Source organism: Ictidomys tridecemlineatus, chromosome 4 (genome assembly GCF_052094955.1).
Source record: "Ictidomys tridecemlineatus isolate mIctTri1 chromosome 4, mIctTri1.hap1, whole genome shotgun sequence".
Classification (NCBI taxonomy): domain Eukaryota; kingdom Metazoa; phylum Chordata; class Mammalia; order Rodentia; family Sciuridae; genus Ictidomys; species Ictidomys tridecemlineatus.
Window position 1 is genome coordinate 139,232,583 of NC_135480.1, and position 25,889 is coordinate 139,258,471.

General features: G+C 34.5%; 1 protein-coding gene across 3 annotated transcripts in view; it reads right to left on the bottom strand.

Annotated features, from left to right (window-relative positions):
- The window catches only part of Tmc1 (transmembrane channel like 1), a 157,293-nt gene that overhangs the window by 89,335 nt on the left and 42,069 nt on the right, over nt 1-25,889 (bottom strand). For 2 of the 3 annotated variants that reach the window (XM_078047494.1, XM_078047493.1), the window contains exons 3-5: nt 23,032-23,079; nt 17,239-17,401; nt 11,492-11,620 (exon numbers count right to left, since the gene is read on the bottom strand). In XM_078047494.1, the coding sequence (XP_077903620.1) occupies nt 11,492-11,620; nt 17,239-17,401; nt 23,032-23,079 (340 nt within the window). Of the gene's footprint in view, nt 1-6,446; nt 6,508-11,491; nt 11,621-17,238; nt 17,402-23,031; nt 23,080-25,889 lie in introns of those variants that run through there. The other variant, XM_078047496.1, reaches the window with a different exon arrangement.

Consider the following 25,889-nt stretch of genomic DNA (forward strand, 5'->3'; position numbering starts at 1 on the left):
TCTTCTCAGCAGCAAATGGATTCTTCTCTAAAATAGACCATATATTATGCCACAAAGCAACTTTCAGCAAATACAAAAAAAGTAGAGATACTACCCTTTCTTCTATCAGATTATAATGGAATGAAATTAGAAATCAATCTTAAAATAAGAAATAAAAGATGCTCCAACATCTGGAGACTAAATAATATGCTACTGAATGAACAACGGGTTGTAGAAGACATCAAAGATAAAATTTAAAACTTTTTAGAAATGAATGAGAACACATACAACATATTGAAATCTCTGGGACACTATGAAGGCAGTACTAAGGGGAAAGTTCACTGCATGGAGTTTATTCCTTAGAAGAAGAAAAAGTCAACAAATAAATGACTTAACATACATCTCAATTCTATACCTAAAAGACCCAAAAATTCCACCAGAAAACTTCTAGAACTGGTACATGAGTTCAACAAAATAGCAGGATACAAAATCAACACCCATTAATCAAAGGCATTTCTTCAGTGACAAATCCTCTAAAATGGAAATGAGAAAAAACTACCTCATTTACAATAGCATCAAAAATAAAATAAAATACTTGAGAATCAACTTAACAAAAGAGGTGAAAGACCTCTACAATGAAAACTACAGAACACTAAAGAAAGAAATTAAAGAAGACATTAGAAGATGGAAATATCTACCTTATTCTTGGATAAGCATAATTAATATTGTCAAAATGGCCATACTACCAAAAGCACTATATAGATTTTATGCAATTCCAATCAAAATCCCAATGACATTCCTCATAGAAATAGAAAAACCAGTCTGAAATTCATCTGGAAAAATAAGAGACCCAGAATAGCTAAAGCAATCCTTAGCAAGAAGAGTAAAGCAGGTGGCATCACTATACCAGACCTTAAACTATACTACAGAGTGATAATAACAAAAACAGCATGGTGTTGGCACCAAAATAGACTTGTAGACCAATAATACAGAATAGAGGACACAGAAACTAACCCACATAATTTCAGTTGTATTATATTTGACAAAGGTGCCAAAACATAATGGGAAAAAAGATAGCCTCTTCAACAAATGTTGCTGGGAAAACTGGAAATCCATATGCAACGAAATGAAATTAAACCCATATCTCTCACCATGCACAAAACTCAATTCAAAATAGGTTAAGGACCTAGTAATTAAACCAGAGACACTGTCCATTAGAAAAAAAAAAGTAGGCCCAAGTCTCCATCATGTCAGATTAGGCCCCAACTTCCTTAATAAGACTCCTATACCTCAAGAATTACTATTAAGAATCAATAAATGAGATGTATTCAAACTAAAAACTTCTTCTTGGCAAAGGAAACAATCAGTGATGTGAATAGAAAGCCTACTAATTGGGAACAAATTATTACCACATGCATGTCAGATAGAGAACTAATCTCTAGAGTATATAAAGATCTCAGAAATCTTAACACCAAAAAAACAAATAGCCCAATCACTAAATGGTTCAAGAAACTGAACAGACACTTCTCAGAAGAAGATATACAATCAATCAATAAATATATGAAAAAATGTTCAACATCTCTAACAATTAGAGAAATGCAAATCAAAACTCTTCTAAAATTTCATCTCACTCCAGTCAGAATGGCAGCTATTAAGAATACAAACAATAAGTGTTGGTGAGGATGTGGGGAAAAAAGGCACACTCACACATTGCTGGTGAGACTGCAAATTGGTGCAACCAATATGGAAAGCTGTATGGAGATTCCTTGGAAAACTGGGAATGAAACCACCATTTGACCCAGCTATCCCACTCCTCATCTATACCCAAAGGACTTAAAATCAGCATACTACAGGGACACAGCTACATCGATGTTTATAGCAACACAATTAACAAGAGATAAACTGTGGAACTAACCTATATGCCCTTCAGTAGATGAATGGATAAAGAAAATGTGGTGTATATACACAATGGAATATTATTCAGCATTAAAAGAGAATAAAATCATGGCATTTACAGGTAAATGGATGGAGCTGGAGAATATAATGCTAAGTGAAGTTAGCTAATCTCCAAATAAACAAATTCTGAATGATTTCTCTAATTTAAGGAAGCTGATTCATAATATGCTGCATTTGGGGAGTGGGGATGGGAGGATTAAATGAACTCAAGATAGGGCAAAGGGGGAAAGGAGAGGGAGAAGAAGGATGGGAGCATAGTGGTAGGAAAGACGGTGGACTGTGATGGTCCTTATTACCCTAAGTACATGTATAAAAGACCCGAAGGCTGTGACTCTACTTTGTGTACAATAAGAGATGTGAAAAATTGTGCTCTATGTGTGTAATATAAATTTTAACCATTCTGTTGTCATATAACAAATTAAAATTTAAAAAAAAATAAATCCTCAAAATTTGCTTTACAATATGGAAAAATACTAATATTGTTATTGTCCCTTGAACCTTATTCTAGTATGCATATAATGCCTACTTGCAGCATCCTCATGTGGCTGAGTGACAGATATCTCACATCCATGTTCTTATAAGGCTACCTTCATGACTCATCTAAACGTACGGACAATAAATTCAAATAATATCCCACTTGGAATTAGGGCTGCAACATATCAAAATTCAGGGGCAGGGACAAATACATTCTCTCTATATATTACTCTTTTTTGAGGAAAGTTTAATAACTCCAAAGTATTTTATTCATTTGTAAAATATTCATTATAATCTTAAATTTGAAGATAAACCTATTAAGTGTTTCTCTTTCAGTGTATATAAAATGGATATTTAGGTGTTTCACAAAAGAACTGGGAACTGTTTCTCACATACAAGTTTTCCTGTAGTGGATAGTATATACTGAATATTCAAGAAAGACTTTTTCAAATATTCATAAATAATGCTTCTGCTGTTTCATCTGTTCATGGTTAAGATAATTTTAAAAGCTAAAATAAATATGTAAGCTGAATAAAACAAGGCAGATCAAAAAGAATTAACCACAATCATTTGCTAAATACTCACAGCAATATAGCATGTATGCAAAGGCTAAATCCTGTGACAGAAAATTTCCTGGAACATTGTTCTTGCTTAATAGAAGTAAGTAACATGAAGACTGGTTATTAACTAAAAAGTCTGATTCCAATGCAATGAGAATAATGAGTCAGATTATTGATGAGCTCTAACATGAATGTTAAGCGATTGTTGACCTCAACCAAGAATTGATTTATCTTGAAAAAAATGTTCTCCTATTTAAGGTGAATTAAAAAAAAAAAGTAGAGGAAGAGGAGGAGACAAAAGAAGACAAACTATGGAGGCTAAAAATTTGGGAGAAATTTTTAGAATATAAAATGAAAAATATTTTTCCAGGTATTAAGATTTTAAAAATAGCCTAAGAAGTCACTAATACACTTTCAACCTTTATATGGAATCCTGAAGTTATAAAATAATATTTGTCTTTCTTATAGGCAGCTGTAATTCAAGCATTATATTGTTGATTACAGACTAAATAACAAGCAAAATTCTTACGTTAGTCCCTACTCTCAGTTGTTCCTGATTAGTTTCCTTTAGCATAAACTTGGTTAATCAAAGGACACATCTAGATTTCCCAAAGGCATACTGGAGTTGATTCATAACCGGCTCTCAAAAACCACTGATTATTAAACTTTCAGGAATTTCTTAAACTATTATTAAACTGCTGGTAGTTTGAAATTGTTCATAATGGAAGGATTTACACCATAGAACTTGGCAAATACTATAAATCAGGGCATTTGAACTAGGACATTCCTTGTCCTTTATCCACTTAGTCATCCAGGGCCTTTAAACATTCCATTCATGTTCATGGCTCTCATGCCCTGCAAGTTACTGTCCAGCAAAAACAAAACAAAAATCTCCATTAACATGATCATCCCCACACAGAAAACATTAGTGCTTACTATACATGGGATGCTATGTTAGGTTTTGAGAAAATTAAGAACAATAACATATCTTTCATGTTCTGAGAAGTTCAAAATCTCTTCTGAAAGTAAGATTTGTAATTCAAAATATGTAAAAAAAATGCAGCAAACAAGAAAATCAAATGAATAATAGAGTCTTTTTGAGTCTTATTTCTATAGGAATTAGCAGAGAAAGGAGCTCTAAGGGCAGTTGAAGGCTCTAAAGCCTGCAAGAAGCACAAGATGTCAAAAAGTGAAGAGGAGACTGGAAAGAAGACCTAAAATATACCTAGCATGTCTAGAGAACGTTAGGACTATTTTATTGGGAAATGTGGTTAAAATGAGTAGTGTGGCACAATAGAAAAAGTAGGAAATTTTGGATATGTAATTACCTGGATTTTAATCCTCACTTAAACAGTTTGGGCTGTGTGCGGCCACTTTATCTGTCAATCTCAGTTTTCTTGTCTTTAAAATGGGGATTATTTTCTATTTTACATGTTCTTATAAGGAATAAAGAAGTTAATGTGTGAACATCTATTAGTATAAGATCTGATACACAGTAGACACAACACACACACATACACACACACACACACACACACACACACACACACACATGGAGATGATTCTATCTCCAAGACCTCACGGTCACCATCATCAATAACTGAGAATTCAATTTAGAAAGGAAGCTGGAATTCAAGTTTAAATGAAACTCATAGGCAAGGTCAATCTCATGGGACTGTGACTTATGCTGTTGGGACCATACACTCAGAAGAGCCCTGTACTCAATCTAAGTCTCTGCCATTGCCATCTTGAAATTGTTAATAATTGAAGTTTTAAATTATTTTTGAAAAGGAGATCCCACATTTACATTTTTCACTAGGTTCTGCAAATTATGCAGCTGTTCCTACACACAGGATGCGTTAAACATAGCTAATAAATAAATAGGTAGCATATGATATACAGATATAATTGATATATTTTGTACAGGTAAGTTGGTAACCTGTAACACATACAAAAGAAAGACAAAATAGAAAATATGACTAATAAGAATATTATGATTAGAAAAGGATGGAAGAACAAAGTCATGATCCTGCCTCTTTGGGAATGAATACCTGTCTCCACTAACCTCACCACTCAGTGGAGTCATTCCATCTGGTTCTGTTCCTCTCACATGTGCTCTGTCCAAGAAATACAGATACAACCCATAGCACTATAACAGGTCAACTGACAAGCTATCATTATGTCAGGTGTACTTGTCCCACGTCATTCCAATACAGCAAGTGCCTATCCTTTGCCCAGTTCATATTCATTTTGTCAGCCCCTCTGGAACCTTAGTCCTTTTAGCAGCACTATCAGCAGGATTGAAGTGACCGGACAAAATGACATTACCAAACTCAGGATAGAGCATTGAGATTCTGTTGCTTATGGCCCAACTCTAAAGCCACTATATCTGCATCCTGCTAATTGATCCCTTTCTTTCCTCTCATTTCTCACTGTGTTTTAAATGATCTTCATAAACCATGTGATTCTTGAGCATTTGTAATTTGTTCTTGAAGCTTTTTAGATCTCTGACTTCTGGGAGAGCTTGTCTGTTGATGCACCAGCAAATTGCATCACAGCAATTTTCCACCAGCCAAGTTCAAATCAAAGCTCCATCACTTGTTAGTTATCTGGCAATAAAGAGTTACTTATCCTCTCAGAGATTTAGTTTCCTTATATGTAAAGTCAGAATAATAATACTTTCTTGAATTAGAATTGAGAGCAATAAGTGGAATTGTGAAAGTAAAATAATAAGTAACATGCATTCAATGATTACTATGTGCCAGACACTATTTTAAGTGCTTTATGTCTATTGACTGATTTAATCCTTTCAGTAACTCTATGGAGTAGTGCTATTTTTATCCTTACGTAGGGTGAGGTCATTGAAGTTGAAGAAGCTAAGAAACATGCCCACAGCATACTGCTTAACACTGTGTATGAGCTTATTAAGTAGTTGAAAAATTGAATGTTAATGTTACATTTTGATGAACAAAATTCAGATTCATTCATTGTCTACAGATTCTCTCTTCTTTTGGTGAAAAAATAAATAAATAAATCCCTGTCTCCTAGATAGTGTGTTGTGCAAGAACTGAAGACCTACATTTCAGTTGAGCTGTTATTTTAAAAAGAACTCAAAACTGTTGCAGTATGTGTTAGCGTGTACTCATATTTAAAAGTCCTCTTGAGTGGAATCTTTTATTCCTTCACTATGACAGGTGAAAGAAAGGCCTTCGTGAACTAGCAATATAAACCATGATTATTGCTCATGAAAATATCAAGTTCCAAGAAAGCTAGTGAGGAAGGGGGTAAGAATGGGAGCCGAGAAAATAGTTTCCCCAAAGTTCTCCCAGGTGACTCCAGCAGAGGAAATCAACCGTGGCTTGTTCTCACTTTTCTAGAACTATATTAGTTCCCCCTACCAAAAAATAAAACAAAATTGGATTTAAAACAAAGAAAGTGCGACCAGATGAACAGAGACAGAATAAGGAGGAATGTTACCTTAATGGCTCACTGACAGTTTCAAGCACCTGTTAAGTGTAAGTGAAGTCCTAAGGGTAAGTTTCTTGGCTTTACTGGGCGTCTCATTAATAAATCACCAGGCATAGTCAGCCAACAGACAACTCCCAGAAACACTGAGTCAGGGTGCTACAAGAAATTAACACAGTCTATATATGTATAAGAGCCAACTTCATGAAAAAGCCTAGTTGGAGTACTATACCTTAATCTATGGATCCATGAAATGTCAGAACTGACTTCTTCCTAAAATCAACATTTCAAAATATCCAACTCAGTGTTGTTTTTCAGTTGCCATGGAAGTACTCCTGTTTTAAATAAATGTTTTATATGGAAGTATTATGGTTTAGATGTGAGGTGTCCCCCCAAAGCTCACATGTGAGAAAATGCAAGAAGCTTCAGGGAAGAGATGACTGGGTTATGAGATCCTTAACCCAACCAGTGGATTAATCACCTGATGGGATTTATGAGTGGTAATTGAAGGCAGGTGAGATGGGGGCGGCTGTGGGGTATATATTTGTATCTGGTAAGTGGAGATCTGCTTTCTGATTATCATATGAGCTGCTTCCCCTTACCACACTCTTCCACCATGATGTTCTGCATCTCTTTAAGCCCTGAAGAATGGAGCCTTCTGTCTATGGACTGAGACCTCTGAACTTCCTCTTCTACTATTGTTCTTTCAGTCATAGCAGCAAAAAAGCAGACTGAAACAGAGTATCTTATAAGATAGACAAGTCTGTTCTGGTGGAGATTGCCATGTGGCCAAGTGGTCCTCCCTCATAACTATGCCCTCCTTGCCCTGAACGGATCCCACCAAACCACCTGACCACTGAGGACAACAGGTTGAAAATTATAAGCCACAGTCTAAACTCTTCACTTTATAAACAAACAAACTGGGGTTCAAAAGGTGAAGTCGGGAGTAGCTCTGAAATCACAATCAATTCTCTTCATTTTCAGGATTAAACCTATTCTACTATAACAAAATCAGGTGGTTGTTTATTTAGGTTTAGTCATAAAGGCTTTTAATTTACTACACATAATGTTCTGATATAGTTAAAGGTTTTAGGTTTCAGGAGAGTAATAAGAAGACCAGTTATTTTCCACCCAAGTGTTATTTTCCACCCAAGTGTTTTATTTCAGCTGTGGTGGCTGCCACCATGTTAGAGCTGCCACATTTCACAGGTAGGAAAGATCTAGTTATCTCCAAGCCTATGAACAACAACAACAAAAAAAAAAACCCAGAATATACTTAATATTTTCATTGATAGATATGTTTAAGTGAAGTAACTAATTTAAAAATTGAAATTGACATACAGGTAAGTGGAAGCAGTACTACTATTTCCCTTTTTCCCACCCCTGTCAACACACATCTGATCTGTTTAGTAAATTGCCCAAAGAACAGCAGAATGTTTTCTATTCTCAGCATGGAAGACAGTGGTTCTAAGTCCTCACCTTTTGCAGTGACTTTCAGAATAAAAAATAAAAATACATATTTGGGGCCAGCACAGCTGCCCCCCTCCACCCAGAGATTCTCATTTATGAGGTTTAAGGCTACATGTATGTGGAACAGTGTTAACTACTTACATTAACCATCTTATCACCTTGATCCCTGAGGACATTCCTGTTTATAGTGGTAGCTGTTCTTGAAAATTGTGGAAGCAATTCCTGAACCTCCCATAGCATCCTCAGAATCACAGCTGAAGCTTCTCTGTAGCTTTACTCTATACACCTCCTTGAAACTCTGACCCTATTTAAATTCTATTTTAGAAGTTTCACAATTGTTTCAGAGTCCAGAAGATAAGTCTTGGAACCCAGATACTGATCCAAACCTGTGATAAAAACCTCTGTTCCAATAATATTGAGCCTGGTGTCTTAGATGTCATGTAATCAGCAGAATAAAACTGGAGGCTAATTCTGAGAATCATAATAATTCTTAGAAAAACTCTCAGGGTAGATTTCTCTGAAAGAAACAAAGGGCGAAGGGAAAGCTAGCTGACACCCCTGCCTTAGCAACACTGGGAAAGAGAACCAAACCCCACTCTGCCCCATCTTCCCCCAAATGCTATGAAATGACTGGAATCCGTAAGGGATTCCAATGCTCAAAACAGCATTCAAAAACACACAAAGGAAGACAGGTCCAGCACTTTACACCAACAGCTTGATCACCAATGAGGCTGACACCAAGAGAATCAGGCTGGCTGTGAATATTAGCACCCCTTTGCAGAGCAGGGAAGCCACAAATTAAAAACCACTCCTGGCCATGAGGAAGCATCAGAAGACTCAGTGAGCCTTACTGACAGGTGAGCAGCCTCAGTGGTTTTTTCTCTGGGCTTAAATGTGCACTTCCATTCTGCAAACCGACGACTTTGGCTTTGTTGTTGTGACTCACTGTCTTGGTAACATGCCTAGCTTGCTCCCCAGATACCCTCATGGAAGGCAGCAAATTCAAATGCCTACAAGGTCCAGTCAACAGAATAAACAAGTGATGTGGATGCCTTGGGAACTCTGAAAACTGAAGAGTGAGTGAATGTCTTATTCATAAGGGGTAGTCCTTGCTTAGTCTCAGCTGTTGTAGTAATGTAATAATGTGGGAACCAATCTTCCACTTGTCCATGAGAAACTGAACTTGTGAGTTTTTCAAATGTAAAATCTCCCACAATTAAAAGCTAGACAAAAAAAAAAAAAAAAGTATGTGGGCCAAATAAAAAGTACCTACGTCATTGATTCAGCTGTTGACTTCCATTTTCAACCTCTATCCTAGTGCTAGAGTCTTGTGGTGTCCTTCTTTTCATGTCAGTTTCTATTTCTCCACATTTTTAAAAACTCTTTAATTTCTGGACTCCAGCCCAGGGCCCCAGAACATGGAATCTGACACAAGACTACCCTGAGGGTATGTTTTGGAAGATCTAAGAAGTCTGGCCCTGGGTTCTGCCAAATTGTCAAGATGCTCTTTCCTTCCTTTTGTTGGGACCTCAAAATCTGATAATTAATGCAGACTACAACTAACATGTCTCCATGCCCCCAGGTCTGCCTGTGGCTAAGCCTGCTCCCACCTAGCCCTGTGAGATCCCAAACTTTCTCCATCTCTCCTGCCATACTGCAAGTAATAAGGCATCATTAAGTCTATTCTCAGAAGAAATAATAATTATAATTGGGTTTCCTAGCCAGGTGCTGTGTTCTGGAACCATGATAAATATTTCATGTGAATTACCCCCACTTTATGTTTCCTATAACCTTGCAAATGCAATTTCATAAGAAACCTGAGGTCAAAGGAGCTACATATCTCATCCAATTTGGCACATCCATTGAGTGGATGATCTGAGATTAAACTCAAGTTTGAAGCCTGTATCTACTCTACTGTCCTACATGGGAGATAAATACAGGAGAGTTGGGGATAGGTATCTCTACAAGGGGAGATACTCTTTGATGTTCTTCCTCAATTTTATGCTTTGAAACTGTACAATATTATCATTTTACAACTTTATCACTTTGTATACATAGTTACCTGTGACTTTTGCATCATTACTATTTCAGAATATATTTGGGATTTTAGGGGGCATTAATATCTCCAAATATATTTTATGGACCAGTATTGGGCTGCCAAATTTCCATTTTGCCAAGTAATGATGCTTATACACCTATAAATTAGCATCATTAAATGGAAATTATTTTAATGTACAAAGATACACACATGCATGTGCACACACATACATACGTGACTAGTATTTCATGAAACAAAGACAGCTATTAATCACTGCCTTCAATCATGATGGATGTGTATGTGTGCATATGGAGTTCCCAGTAAATTGTGCGATGTTGCAAAAGTTTTCCAGGGAAACTATTATTTGGAACTTAAAAAACCTTATTTCACAAAATAAAACAAAGCTATAATATTATGACTACAAATATTATTATGATTAGATACCAGAACATAATAGCAGAGGATAGATCTAGTATATCTTCAGGTTTGTTTCTGTTTTATTTTTTTATTTTTTGCTGTTTTGTATATGAGATAACTGAGACTCTGGGAAGTTAAATGATTTCCTTAAATAACACACAAGTTTTCGCAGAGTCAAGGACAGATGTGAATTTTGCTAATACCTACTTCAGTTCTTTTATATATCACCAGAGACAATAATAGTATACTATCATTTTAACAGCATTATTAGTCAAATAGACTGGGGAGAGAATAGTTTTGAAAATTAACCAAAAATGGTTTGTGGAAAAATGATAGAGATGGAAACATAGCTGCCAACATAAACACATTCTCTTCTACACACACCATCTCCCCCAACTATCCAGGCCAGGGAATATAGTATAATTCTCAAGAGAGAATCTGCTCCCATCCCCCAGAAAGGTAGACTCCTTTGATTTTTGCATGTGAGAGGTTTATGAATCTGTGTGCTCTGAGTATGTTTGCAACCATATCAGCAGTCAATTACGACTGAAATTGGGTCACTGATGTGTTACCAGGGAATAGCTATTAGCATAACCCTTAATTGGAATCCTATTTACTGTTCTGTTGGCTTAGCATCCTCCCTCTGCTTTCATCAGAGCTGTAACATGAAAAGATCATTTGAGTCCAGGAACCTGCAGAGAAACAAGAGCACACAACTGCACACACTTGTAAAATTCAAATATATTATCTCTTTCAGGGGATGGTAATCAATGTATTAAACTAAGAAAACTTCAAATTAAGGAATAAATGTGGCCACAGACATTAAAAGACTCTAAATAATGAATTTGCTTATAATTGTTCTAAATTTATAATTATTAACCCAGTCTCTCTTATGATATGGGACATATGTGTGTATGTATGCATGTATATACATATGTACACAAACACACACACACACACATATATATATATATAATGTGTGCATATATATCATATATGTATATATGACTATAAGCAATATATAAGTGTCATACATATATATAACACTATCTATAATATATAGGTAATAAAGAGGGATTTAGGAGATCAATAACAGGGAAAGTGTTTATACATATGAAAAGTAGCAACATACTTGAGAACTTCAATTTTCTTCTCCATCTTCCAAGGTTTGCATTTAACTGTCGCAATTATTTGTCTCTTTTCATCTAACTCTGCCTTCAGTCTTTCCAATTCCTCTGCATCAATTTCCTCTTCTTCTTCCCTATAAGGAAAGAAAAAAACATAAGATAGGCTTTGCTTGACTTTCACACTTACAAAGACTAATATCAGATGCTTAGCCTCCCCCCACCCCCGCTTTTTTTTTAAACTCATCTGGAGACAGTGCTAAGACCCATAAGCATTACAACCCACATCTGAACACTGTCGCAGGTGACTGGGATTCTCATGACTTTAAACAATAGTGTTGACATGCTGATGTCCTGAGAGTAAATTCTTTTTTTATATCTACAGCTTTGAGTTGTCAGAAATAGAAAAATCGATGGAAAGGATAGTTCCTGATCTATAAGGATATTTCCCTCTCCTCTCTGTTCCCTATATACCTTTCCTCCCCAATTTTACATTCAAATTTTAAAATTTCATTTTTCAACAAAAATTTAAAAATTAGAGGTGGAGATGTATTTGAAATGCCTTCGAATTTTTTAAGTTAACCTTGTCTCAAGAAAATAAGGGAAAAAATTGAAATAGGGAAAAATAAATATCTGTTTGTCAAAGGCAACCTAATCTGTTAATTAAACTCAAAACCTCAATTGATAAAATTCAATTTTTAAAATATATTTGGTGGAAGCAAATCCTTTGAAGACACTTTCAAAGAAATTTAGTCTCTCACCAAGCAAATGAAATATTTCTTTTTTGTGTTCTTAGTATTACAAAAACCTTAGAGGGTCCAGAAATCGTAGAAAACAAAACCTAAATATGAGTGACATGATTTCCACTGGAGGAATATAACACTATATTGTAGAAATAAATTGTTTTGATCATAGATTGTTTCAGTTATGAAGCTACTGTCTCAAAGCCAACATAACCTTTTATATTTACTATTGTGATAATGGAGTTGGGACTGTAAACGACATTTTCTGCTTTAGCACCTGGCTCAATTTTATACTTAGACAGCAGGGGATACTAAGAAGTGACTCCATCTTTTCCAGCTGCTTCCTGTGGCTTCCAGAGCTACTTCCTGTCTGTTCCTTGGGTAACACTTCCTCTTTCACTCCAGGAGCTGAAGGGGCTTTCCACAGCCGCAGGTGAATCTAGTATGCCAGTTGTGCCAACTCTAGCAGAATCCACTTCACCACCTTTCCCACAGGGACCAGTCCTCTGAGCTTAGGCCCCTCTGCAGAGGTCTTCATCTCCCGGGGGTTAGCGCCCTAGGTCCCTCACTATACTTCCAAATTTTCATTTCAGTCTTTCCATTGTTCTTTCAGCCCTTGGCTGGCTATTGCTTCCTGTAGTTGCTACCACCATACTCTAGTTCTCTTTTTGCCTTTTCAGTAGGCTAATTAAAAATTATTTTATTTATAACTCCTAACTCTTAAGTTCTCTGTTCAATTAGTTATTGACATATCTCTTCTCGCTAGATCCAGACTGATAAAAAATTATAGATCATTCAGTGTTACTCAGAGGCACGCTTAGTTGTTCATGAAACTCATGATCAGACAGTGGGAATATGATAAATATATTTTTAAATTATTAATCATAACACAGGAGGACATATCCATAGTTTTACCGCCCACCCTAGAAAATGATTATGCAATTCTTTCTTTCTTTGCTACCAATCCATAGTTTTTAAATTATTCAATTTTTGTTTATAAAAACAAAAATTTGTATTAACCCTCTAAAATAATACCTTCTATTCATTAATTTGTATTTTAAACAATTTAAATATTTTGGCTAGAATAGTAATTGTATTTCAAGAGAACAGTGGAAGTACATTCTACTAAGATCCAATGCTGGTTGCCATTGGGTTGTCTCTGTTTTAATTATTTGGTTCTTCTAAAATCCTACGGCACTGGTAACCAAGCCATAAAATATTTACTATTTTTTTTACTACACCTACATTCATAGTTCTTTGTATCTTCCTTGTTTGCCAATTAGAATCATATGTAGGCTGGTTTATCTTAGGAGGGAAAAATATGTTTTAATAAGAATAATTGAAATCATCACCCTATAGATGTATTTACATCAAAATTAAACAGATAAGTATTTTACTAAAAACAAATAAAACTAGAAAAAAGTAAAATTCCAAGAAACTATCAATAATGGAGTATATTAGAAAAGAAAAAGAGCTTTAACCTTAATAATTTTATTATTTGATATTTTAAGCTCTTAGCTTGCTTACCTTTCCAAAAAAGTTCATGATATTTGCATGTAAACACTTAAAACTTTACATTGCCAAGCTTCCAGTAAGAATCATATATAAAACAGCATCTTATTTAATTCAACATCATCAAAGAATAAGACAATAAGCTATTTAATATGTAGATTTACCACGGTGCCAAATCATATTTCTCTATATGCCACTTTTCAGAACCATTTAATAGAAACCTTCTAACATTAATGTTTTATATGCTTAGCCTATCCAAATTCTTATTCCTTTAAAAATCATAGGAAGTATCTTTAGTAGCCTCTCTTCTGATTATCCTTGTGAGAATGGTTTTTACTTCTCTAAGACTCCACACCGCTTGTTTTGTACTTCTTTGGCATATAAAATTATTTCAAAATAATATGTGTTGAAGTGGCTGGCCTCTTCTTGCTGCATTATGAATTATGGAGCTAGAGAAATATTATTTGAATAAATGTATGTGTATAAAACTTTCTTGGATGATTTTGAGTTATCATCCTGAATCAAAGTGCACTAAAATATAACAATGCCCTGAAAGATTAATATGTGTGGAAAGACATTTATTCCTGTACTAAATGATCCCAGACAGGTATATTTTTAAAAATTCTTTGTTGTTAAGTGTTGATTGCTGTCAGGAGGAGCATGCTATGCTTCAGGGTACTGTGGCTGAAAGATAAGTTACCTTCGAATATGCAAGTAATTAAAATATTACTCTCACCAACATTATAGAGAAACTTCTTCTCTAGGAACCACTCAAAGAAAGGGCTAATCATATGAAGAATATCTAGCCTACATGTTTCATCTTCTAAAATATAGGGCTAATCTATGCAAGAAAGGCTCTCTATCTTAAGTTTGATTAAACAACATTTGTTAGGAAAAAGAAGACATAATATGATAAATTTCTCTCTACTATAAATATATTACTTATTCTCTTAAAACTGGGTCAGGAAAAGTATGTAATATTATTAGAAATACTCCAAAATGTCTAACAAGGCAGTATTTTTTTTAACTGTCTCTAAAGATAGTTTGTTTCACAACTTTAGTTTTAGTTGGTTTAAAATGTTCTGTCAGTGCAAGAGAAATTTTCTAAGGCATTACTTGAACATTTAAATAAAAGAGACCCTGAATTAATTAACCTAAATAAATGTGCCCTGATTTGCCTACTAATTTTCTTCAAAATATATTTGCTAATAAATTTTATTTTAAAAAAAGATTCTTACCTTTAAAATAAACAATAGAAAATAGACCCTAAAATATTGATCAGAACTATCAGTAATCATAAATAACTGTTGATACTATTTGGAATAAATACAAATTATGGCAATAATAATATAATGTGCAAAAATCTATGGAAACAAACCTCGGCTATGTGGAGGAATGGGAAGATAGGGAGGCACATATGAGTCATTCTGGGCTTTTTAAAATCAAGATAGATAGAGTGGGACTAGCTAAAGAGACATTGGCATAGCAACAAGATTCAGCTGACTCATGTGGCTCTATTTCCTAGAGGTAGAGCATTTGACATGAGGTTCCTAAGCATATTAGAAAAGCTAAGAAATTCCCGCCCAGCTTACCTTTTTAGAAGGAATTTTTCATGGGTATAAATAAAAAGGAAAAGCAAATTCTGAAACATAGCTAGAATCATGCATATATTTATTAATGATGCTTTTTTCAATGAACTATCACTTTCTGAAAGCATAGACTTTGCTAATATGACATATTTCTGTATAATAATAGTATTAACAATCATAATATGAGGAACTTAAAATTGCATTACAGTTTATTTTTGCAAGGAGAAAAGCTTCTTGAAAAGAAAATACAAATAAACGTATCAGATTCAAGTTTAAAGCAAGTGATGTATTAGTACTCAGAGAAGGACGTGATGGAGTTTGGGGAGAGGTAGGGAAAAAAAGAAGATACGAGAAGGGACATGTAAAAATTTAAACTACAACAAAGTAGAATCAAATGGGGTTGCTTTTGTTCTAAAAGCAAAAATGGTCTATTAATGCTAAGCTTCTCTACCTATCACAAATTTTATATGGTTACATTTCACAGCCATTATTTATGAGGAGTAATATAGTAGAGCTATAATATTAAGACACTGGAGTGTCTTGGGAGGATATTTAAGAAAGTTTTTCATCATTTTAAGTCCAAAGTGTATCTGAATTCTACTAACTATTACGATTCACACAGCCCTATTGCCTTTGTGTAGCAACTAGGTTGGCAGGACCCTTTAATCCTTTCCAAGGGATCTGATTTTCTATCATGGAAGTGTTTTATGGGCATACTTTCCCTTCCTACCTGCCAACTGAAAATTTCTAGAAAGACAAGTGTACTAGTCAGCTTTTAATTGCTGTGACAAATAAATGAGAAAAACAACTTAGAAGAGGAAAGGTTTATTTTGACTCATGATTTCAGAGATTTCAGTTCACCATCCATTAACTCCATTATTTTGGACTGAGGTGCATCAGAACATCATGGTGGAAGGGTGTGGCAAAGGAAAGCTGCTAAGTTAATGCAGCTATGAAGCACAGAGAGAATGGAGCCAGGTATAAGAATATTCTTCCATAGCATGCCCCCAAGGAACTACTTTCTTCAACTATGCCCCACCTGCCTATAGTTCCTTCCAATCATCCATTCAGTTATCAATGACTTCATCCACTGGTCCAATCATTTCATCCTTCATGATTCAATCACTTCCCCCAAAGCTCCACCTCTGAATATTGCTGCATTGAGGACCATGAGATTTGGGAAACATTCAAAATCCAAACCATAACATCAAGAAAAGTAAATAATTATCTTGAATTTTTTATAAATAGCTTTAAATATATTATTCTTTACAAAATCAGCATTCAGTAAAATGTTGAAATTAAAGATTTTGGGCTATATTAAACAATGAAATGATAGCACCAATCCTCTATAACAGACCAACACAATTTCTTTCTGTCAATATCCAAGTTGTTAATATGTTATGCTTTGACTGATACATATAATTCTGTCCCATATTCTTTTCTGCTTTATTATTATTAATAATTATGCCTTTAAAACTATAAAAAAAAAACCATTCTTAGCTTTTAGACTACATTTAGCTATAGTATGCAACTCCTTCTCTATAAGGTAAAGTTATTTGACTCACTCCTTAGAGTTTTCTACTTAACTTAGATAACAATGTATACAATTAATGGGATAATTTTCAAATATTTAAATTATCTATAAGTTCTAATGACCTATAACAACTTGAATCTTTCATAAGGTAATTTCTCATAGTCCATTTTTAGTATATCTTCATTTTCAAATTTATTTCAATTATTAAAATCTGTTTGATTAAGTGAAATAAAATGGCAGGATCAGTTTAAGCCTGTCTTTCTAAAATTAGCTTTAATTACCAGCTTTAAGACTACCTAAAAGGAGTGTCAGTGTCCTTCAGTGTCAGGTGCTTTTGAATCACTAATGCTTTCAGTTATATATCAGGACTAACTTACGCTCCTCTTTTCAACCTCCTCCTTCTTTCTTTTTCTCTTGCCTTCCTTGTTTCTTCATCCTCTGGTTCAGGTATTGGGTCATCCTCATTGATAACATCTCTGGTCCGTTTCCTCTTTGGTCTCAAACTCTCTCTTCTAGGTAGCTTTTCTTCTTCTTCTTCACCTGAACATACAAATTGATGATTCAATGAGCAATATCAGAAAGTTATCTTTTTCACAACAAAGTTTATTCTTACTTTTTAATAACTAGTGTCACACATCTGAGACCACAACCCCACAATTAATTGTCTAAATAAATTGTTTAAATAAATGTATCTAAATTTTCATTTCTTTTGTGGGTCTTTTATTCAAATATGTGAATATGGGTCTCAACATATTATTATTTCTTAGAGTTCCAGTTTTTATTTATTTGGATAACTAGATGACTTTGAGTTTAGTATCATACCATGACTTTTAAAACCATGTAAATATGAGAGGTTACAAAGCCAACACAAGTGGATGAGTTATAACTACTATGTGCATATTACTGCCACAGTCTTAGAATAAAGAATAGGAATCACAAGAGAGTGATACAACTAGAATAATTTTAGAGAAATTCAGTCAGCCTAGAGATAACTTCCAATTCAGATTATCCATGTCCTTCTACTGGTTTTTTGTTTGCTTTGTTTGTTTCCGAGATGGGGAGTGGGGATCTTACTATGCTGCCCAGACTCCTAGGCTCAAATTCCTAGGCTCAAGTGATCCTCCTGCCTCAAGCTCCCAAACAAATAGATAGGACTACAGATGCACACCAACACACCCAGCTTTTCTTCATTTTTGACTCCAAATATTTCTTTCCTCTTTTTTCAAAATACTTCTTGTCCCTTCCCTTTAAAAATGAATATATCAAGATCATTGTAATGTTTTGAGCAACTAATAAAAAAATTTTAAAAAATAAAAAAATAAAAGTGGTAGTATACATATTTACTTAATTCACTGGTAAATTCCACCAAACATTTGAAGAAAAATTAAAGTTAATTCTTCTGAAATACTTCATTAAAGTGAAAAGAAGGGAGCACTTCCAAACAAATAACGTGAGGCTTGCATTACCCTAATGCCAAAGACAAAGATACTGCAATTAAAGAAAACTTCTTGTCTAATATTCCTGGTAAATAAAGATGCAAAAATAATGAACAAAATTCAATAATTTAGTGAAATGATAATATAGCACAACCAAGTGGGATTTATCTCTAGGATGTGAGAATTGTTGAACATACAAAAATCAAATAATAGATACTCTACATTAACAAAATAAAGGATAAAAATATAGGTTATAGCAATAGATGGAGAAAAAGTATTTAACAAAATTGAATACTTCTATGCAAAAACTTTCAACAAACTAGAAACAGAAGAAATTTACCTCACTATATTGAAGACTAAGGCCAACAAAATATTTGTTTTTGTTTGTTTGCTTGTTTGTTTTTCTAAGATCAGGAGCAAGGCAAAGATGCCCACTCTCAACATAGTACTAAAAGACCTAAACAGAGCAATTAGCCTAAAAAAACAAAAGAAAAAATAGTATTCAAATTGGAAAAGAAAAATAAAATATCTGAAATAAAAATTTGCAGATGACATAAATTTTGTATGTAGAACATCTTGAAGACTCCACAAAAACCTATTATAATAAATAAATAAGCTTGTTAAAAATTTTACAAAACAAAAGTAACACAAAAATTGTTGCCTTTCTATACACTAACTATGAACAAACTGAAAAGAAAATTAATGGAGGAATTACATTTACAATACATGGGAAAGAATAAAATATTTAGGAACAGTTTAACCAAGGTTCAACTTATACTTACAATTTAAATACTTATTTACTGGAAATTATAAAGTGTGATGATTCAAGTTAAAGATGGCACAAATAAATGTAAAGATATACCATGTTCATGAATTGAAAAATTTAATATCATCAAAATGATCATACTATTTAAAGATTCAAAACAATCCTATTCAAAATCTGTCACCTTTTTTACAGGAATAGACTGAAATTCTGAAAGTTTATATGAAACTAAAAATGATCCCAAATAGCCAAAACAATTTTGATTAAGAATGACAAAGATGGGAGCATCACACCACCACCTTATTTCAAAATAAATTACAAATATATATATATATATATATATATATATATATATACACACAGAATGTTACTGACATTTTTTAAAATATACGTATAGATCAGTAGAACAGAGCAGAGAGTCCCAAAATAAATCTATGTATATTTGAGAAGGTTGTGAGGAATACACAAAGGGGAAATAATAATTTCTTCAACACATGGCATTGGATGTGTTGAATATCTATATACAAAAATACTGAATATCTATATCCAGAAAAACTAAATTAGATGCTTATTTTATATTATACACAAATATCAATATATTATACACAAATATCAATTAAAAATATATTAAAGATTTAAATGTAAGACATGGAATTGTAGAATTCCAAAAAGAATTCATGGGAGCATATAATATTGTTTTTTGTAAGGATTTCTTGGACATGACAACAAAAACAAAAATAGATAAATAGGACTTCATCTAACTAAAAGCTTCTGTACACCAAAGGCAACAATCAACAGAGTGAAAAGGCAACCTCTAGAATGGGACTAAATATTTGCAAACCATATATCTAATAAGGGATTTATATTTAAAATACACAAGGACCTCTGTAATGAAATAGTAAAATGAAAATAAGAGTAATAGTCCATTTTTTAAAAATAGCCAAAAGTCTTGAATAGAAGTTTCTCTAAAGAAGAAATACAAATGACCAATTGGTATTAAGAGATGTTCAATATCACTAACCACGAGGAAAGGCAAATCAAAACCACAATGAGATGCTAGCTTACATGTTTTAGGATCCATCAATTATTTATCCAAAAGAATTTAAATCAGGATCTTTTAATTTATTCTAATTAGTTATACAGGACAGTAGAATATATTTTGATACATCATATATAATGGAGCATAATTTCTCATTCTTCTGGTTATACATGATGTAGAATCCCAGGGGTCTTATAGTTAGATACGTACATAGGGAAATAATGTCTGATTCATTCTACTATCCTTCCTACCCTCATACTCTCTTCCCTCCCTTTACTCCTCTCTACCTAATCTAAAGTAACTCTATTCTTCAGTAGCACACCCCCACTATTGTGAATTAACATCTGCATATCAGAGGAAACATTAGGCCTTTGGTTTGTGGGGATTGGCTTGAAATCAGGATCTTTAAGAGGCACTCCCAAGTTGATTGTAACACTACTCACAATAGTTAAGCTATAGAACCAACCTAAATGATGATCAACAGATAATTGAAAAAAAAATGTAGTATATGCATACAACGAAATATCCAGGCTTTAAAATGCAGGAAATTTTACTATATGTAATAATGTGGATGAACTTTGAGGATATTATACCACATGAAATAAGTCAGTCATAGAACAAACAATGCATGATTACACTGATGTGAGGCATCTAAGTTGCTTAAACTCAAAAGCAGAGAAGGGAATGGTGGTTGCCTAGACACCAAGGAAAAGGGAAATTATTGTTCAATAGAAATAAATTTGCAATTATCAAAAAAAAAAGTTCTTAAGAATCTGCTATAAGTCACAGTGCCTATACAAGTTAGTCATCTGTTTCCTTATGTTACACATCCACAGATTCAACCGATCTCAGATTGAAAATATTCAGAAAAATAACTGCTTTAACTGAATGTGTACAAACCATTTCCTATTGTTATTCATAAATGACAGGGTATAAATGCTTAATTAACAACTTGAGCATCTGAGGATTTTAGCATCCATTAGGATCCTGGATCTAATCCCTGGCAGGTACTGAACACTATAGTTAGCAAAACTGTTTTGTACACTTTTTGGTTAAGAAGATAGATCTCATATTGTGTGCTGTTATAACAATTAAAATTTTAAAAATACTAAAAGTATATTAACCAATTTGACTTTATATCATTTATAGATAATCTACCTAACACCACCAAAACATACATTCAGGGCACATTGAACATCCACCAGAAAAAATCATATTCTGGCCCATGAACAAGTGTTAGTACATTTACGGTTGGCATCATATAAGGCATTATTTCAACCACAGTGAGCTAAATTTTAAAGTAGCTGTAAAGAACTTTTTAAAGGGTAACAATAGATGGGTGAGGGAGATGGAATTCGGAAATAAATTTGCTTGGAATCATTAAAAAAAAAACTGAACTATTAAACTTGCAATATTTTACCCATAGATGAAACAAACATCTGAAGTCAGAATTTGTCAAGGATCTGACTCCTATATAAGGAGGCACCTATATTAGGAGGCAAGTGTCAGATCCAAAGAATGGAGGAATTGGAATGTTAATTCTTTCAGAACCCTTCTTCCACCCTTATCCAGATAACCTTCCCCTGCTCCAACCTGTTGCTAAGATAACCTGTCTCAGGGATGTCCTTCCCTACAGGGAGTTGTTAATTATGCCCCCTATCTGCCCAGATCACTCCAACTTGTCCCCTGCAGCCCATCTGCTGCTCACCTTTTGTTCATCCCACAGAGCGTCTCCTGGGCCTAGTCAAGTATGCAGGAAGGAGAGAGAGAAAGGGAAGCAGGAAAACAAAGGAAGCCTAGGACCTATAAAAAAGGCAGAACGCCTCACTTCTTGGGATACCAGGATACCAGCTATGGCCCCCTTCTTCCCTCCCAGGAGAAGTCTATGTTACCCCTTTTTAAATAAACCCTGCTTTAAATGCTTGCCTTGGCGTGCTTCTCTAATGTTGTACTTCAACATGTGAGGGAGCAGAACTCGTCACTGGTAACCATCGGTATCACATCGTTCAATGAATTATTATTTAGAAACAGAAAGTAGTCTTTAATACCTTATCTGGATTACATGTTTTAAATTCTAAAAAGTGAATGTTTTATGTTTACCTACTAAATGCAGACTGGTGTGCAATGCTACCCTTTGGAATGGACTTGGTTCTCTACTCAGGTCATGCTACCAGGATCTATGTGAAATTCTGGGCTCTTTTCATTTAGGAGGCACCTATATAATCAAAACAATCGGCATTGGGAGCATTCATTGGCTGCCTGGCTATGTTCTGGATACTGAACTGATAGTTCCAGTGTCCCCTAATTGAAATCTTTTTTAGAGGCTGCTTTTTTTTTTTCTTTATTTTTTTTTCTTCAAAAATCAAAGCTTTTGCTCATATAATGGTCAATGGTCTTTCTCATGTTCCCATCCATGAATGGTCTCGGTACCTGAAAAGGGGTCACAATTCATGTTCTTGAGCTGAGCCAACACAAAGTAAAACAGAGCAATTTGGAGACAATACTCATGAATTTGGTACCAAAAAAAATAAATAAAACATATTCTTTCATTTTAATTGAACCACCTGGTCAGCTCATTCAAAATAGCCAATCTGTTCTATTGGATAGATCCAGTCTGAGAAAAACACATTTTATAGAGAAAGGCTTTTCCAGGGAAAAAAAGGTGAGTAATAAAAAAGCAAAATGTTATGAACTACCATCTAATTGATCATGGTCAAATTATAAACTGTGTAGATGTAGATGTGTACCAATTGAATAGAACCTAGAGTGAGGATCATTTTTCTGGACTTAATCCCTTTTGTGAGACCATTAAAAACCACTCACACACTCCTGTCCTTGTATGTGATGATCCAAGCCCACAGGTGACAGCATCACCCCCCTGAATTTATTGCTGTCCACAGGACACATCCCAAATGGCCTTATCCCTTCTTACTTGAGCTTTCCTCCATGTCATCTTCTTTTTCTTCAACTTGGATTTTCACTGTTGAAGAAAGAACAAAAGTATAGCAATTACTTAAACAGCTGTATGATTACTTGTAAATGGTCTTACTTTTATTATTTTCATTGTTAATGTTTTTTTGCAGTTAATAAAAACATTTTAGCTCACTTGTCAAAATGAACATTTCCTTATACAGCCCTACATAAAGATTCTGTAAGAGTAAAAGAAATTGAAGTTAAAGTGTAAAAGACCGGGCATTGTAAAGTTTCTAAGCTGCAAAGCCTGAGTTAAAATGTAAAGGACCAGGCATTGTAAAGCTGCTTCTAACCTGCAAAGCCTGGGTTAAAAAGTAAAGGACTAGGTATGGTAGAGTTTCTGAATTACACACAGAACCTGAAATTCCTGAGGCAGTTAAGACAATTCCCTACTGGCCATTTAGTTGATTAATAGCCTAGGACCCTGTGCAGCTTGTCACGTAGGCATACAGGGCCCGAACCAATCAGTTTAAATGTAACCCCCTCCTTAGGAATGGCCTATCACTCCAGCCTGCCCTGTTCCCGCCAATGAATGTACTAATCAAGTCTAAGAATTGTTGTTTGATTTTCCCACGGTGTATGGTGATTTGTTAAAGGAGACTGTGATGTGTGTAAAGTCCCTGCCCTCCCCAAAAAGTGTACTTAAGCACTGCTCAACCCCTGCCCGGGGCTCTGGGCTGCTCTCCCTTCTTGAGTGAGCATGGAGCCCCAGCGCGCTGGAATGGATCCCCAATAAATCCCCTTCTGCAATTGCATGAGTCAGTCTCTTGGTGGTCTCTTCCTCCGACATTTCGCCAGACCCTTACAATTCTATTTCCTTGCCTTCAGAGATTTGCAAAACATACCAGCCATAAGCCTATCAGCTCAATACAAAATAACTTCAATGAAAATAAATTCTATATGAAAATAACTTCTATATTACAATAGGTACATTGGGGTTTACTGAGTCATTTCATTTTGTAAGAAATTGAATTGCTAGCAAAGCTATAGGCACATGCCCAAACAAATTAGGTTATTATAACCAAATTAACTACTTAAAAATAGAAAATAATTTATTCCAACCAGTTTCACCAAGCATCAAAAAATCTGTAGGAAAAAAAAATGCCTAAAGTCTGGGATCTTTCCTATTTCAAATATTCCTACAGGTATCACATTGATCCAGCTTAAATTTGCCAGTACATGATTCACCTTGATAATATGAAAATTGCTGATTTTCTAGTTCAATATAATACAATACTTCTGCTTATTACCCACCTCAAACTTGTACAGTCTGTTTTTTCTGTTTTGCTTCATTTTTACAAAGGAACATATAGGTTTTATAAAAACGTAATGTTTTCACTAATGTATGCATTGGTCACAGTTCTAGTAAGTCACCCAGAGACAGAGCTCTATGACTTGCCTTGGTTAAAAAATGAAAAGTACACCATTCCTTAAAAAACAAAGTCTAAATTAGACTTAGTAGTTCACATCTATAATCCCAGCTACTTGGGAGGCTGATGCAGACAGATTAGTTAAGGCTAGCCTGGGCAACTTACTGAGAGCATATCTCAAAATTCAAAATGTTTTTTAAGGGTTCAGTGGTAGAGCACCTATGGATCTATTCCCCAGACTCACTCCTACCCTACCGCCCCCCACAGTCTATTAACTTACTATAATATATTAATTTTACTAATTTTTATATAATGTGAAATGATATAAATCCAAAAAAGCAAAGATGACAATGTTACCATGAGCGGATGAAACAACCCCTGGTTTTATTTCTGCTTTAGCACTGTCAAAGGTTATTATTCAGAAGCTGATAGGCATATGGAAAAGGCAATGCATGCCAAGAGTATAAATTTCACTCACAAAGCAGATTATTATAAAAGCATTCAAACAGTATTTTCATAAAATTTTTTAGGATATGCAAAAATGTTATCACTCAACATCAGCCTCAGGATGTGAAAATAAATGTTCTTTTGTTCACAGTGGACATACGCCTTCTGTTGCTAGCGGTAACTGGATCTACCCAGGACAAAGAGTTTTGTCACTACAGAGAATTTGCAGTAATGAAGGCAGACACTTTTAAGAAGATATTCTCCATTCTACAATAGGTCATGCTTTCTTATTTGCAATTAATGCCACCACCAAGCTTCAAAGAATTCCTGAGGAAGGCATTTTAATATCAGATTAGCCTTGGAGCAGAATCTTATCAGTATGTACAATAGAGAAAGAGCTGGGGGAAAATAGCAAATGCTAACCCCCAGACTACTCTGCAACACAACTAACCAAAGCATTTAAAAAAACAAATGCACAATTTATTATGCTGATTTGTAATGATTGATTCATTGAAACATAATTAAATAAAATAGGAAACACTACTAAATGAACAAAAATATAAGGGCATTTTTCAGTAGGTTCATACGTTAAATAAAAGAAGCAAAATCAAATGTCCCTAGCCATGGAGATGAGAAAGAACTGTTTTCTCTAATTTCCAAGTGACAGAAAAAGCCAGGCTGGAGTCGTGGACCATCTTCTCCGGTACAAACAGAGTAAAACTTTAAAATTCATTAAAAAAAAGACATCCCTGTGGTGTCATGTAGAAATAACTAAGAAAGAACTGTGATTTCTAAGTGGTACAAGAAGTTTATTGCGGGAACAGCCCATGCCCTCTGCTTGAGTTGACATTCCAAAGTGATACTGCTCTGGGCATGATCATCATCGCCATATTCTCATTACTGCCTTCCCTGCCTGATAGCACTCTTTTGTCTGGCCAAGAAAAAGTCATTTTTATGCTCATTGGAATAATAACTGTTTTGTTCTTTATTCAAACCTTCA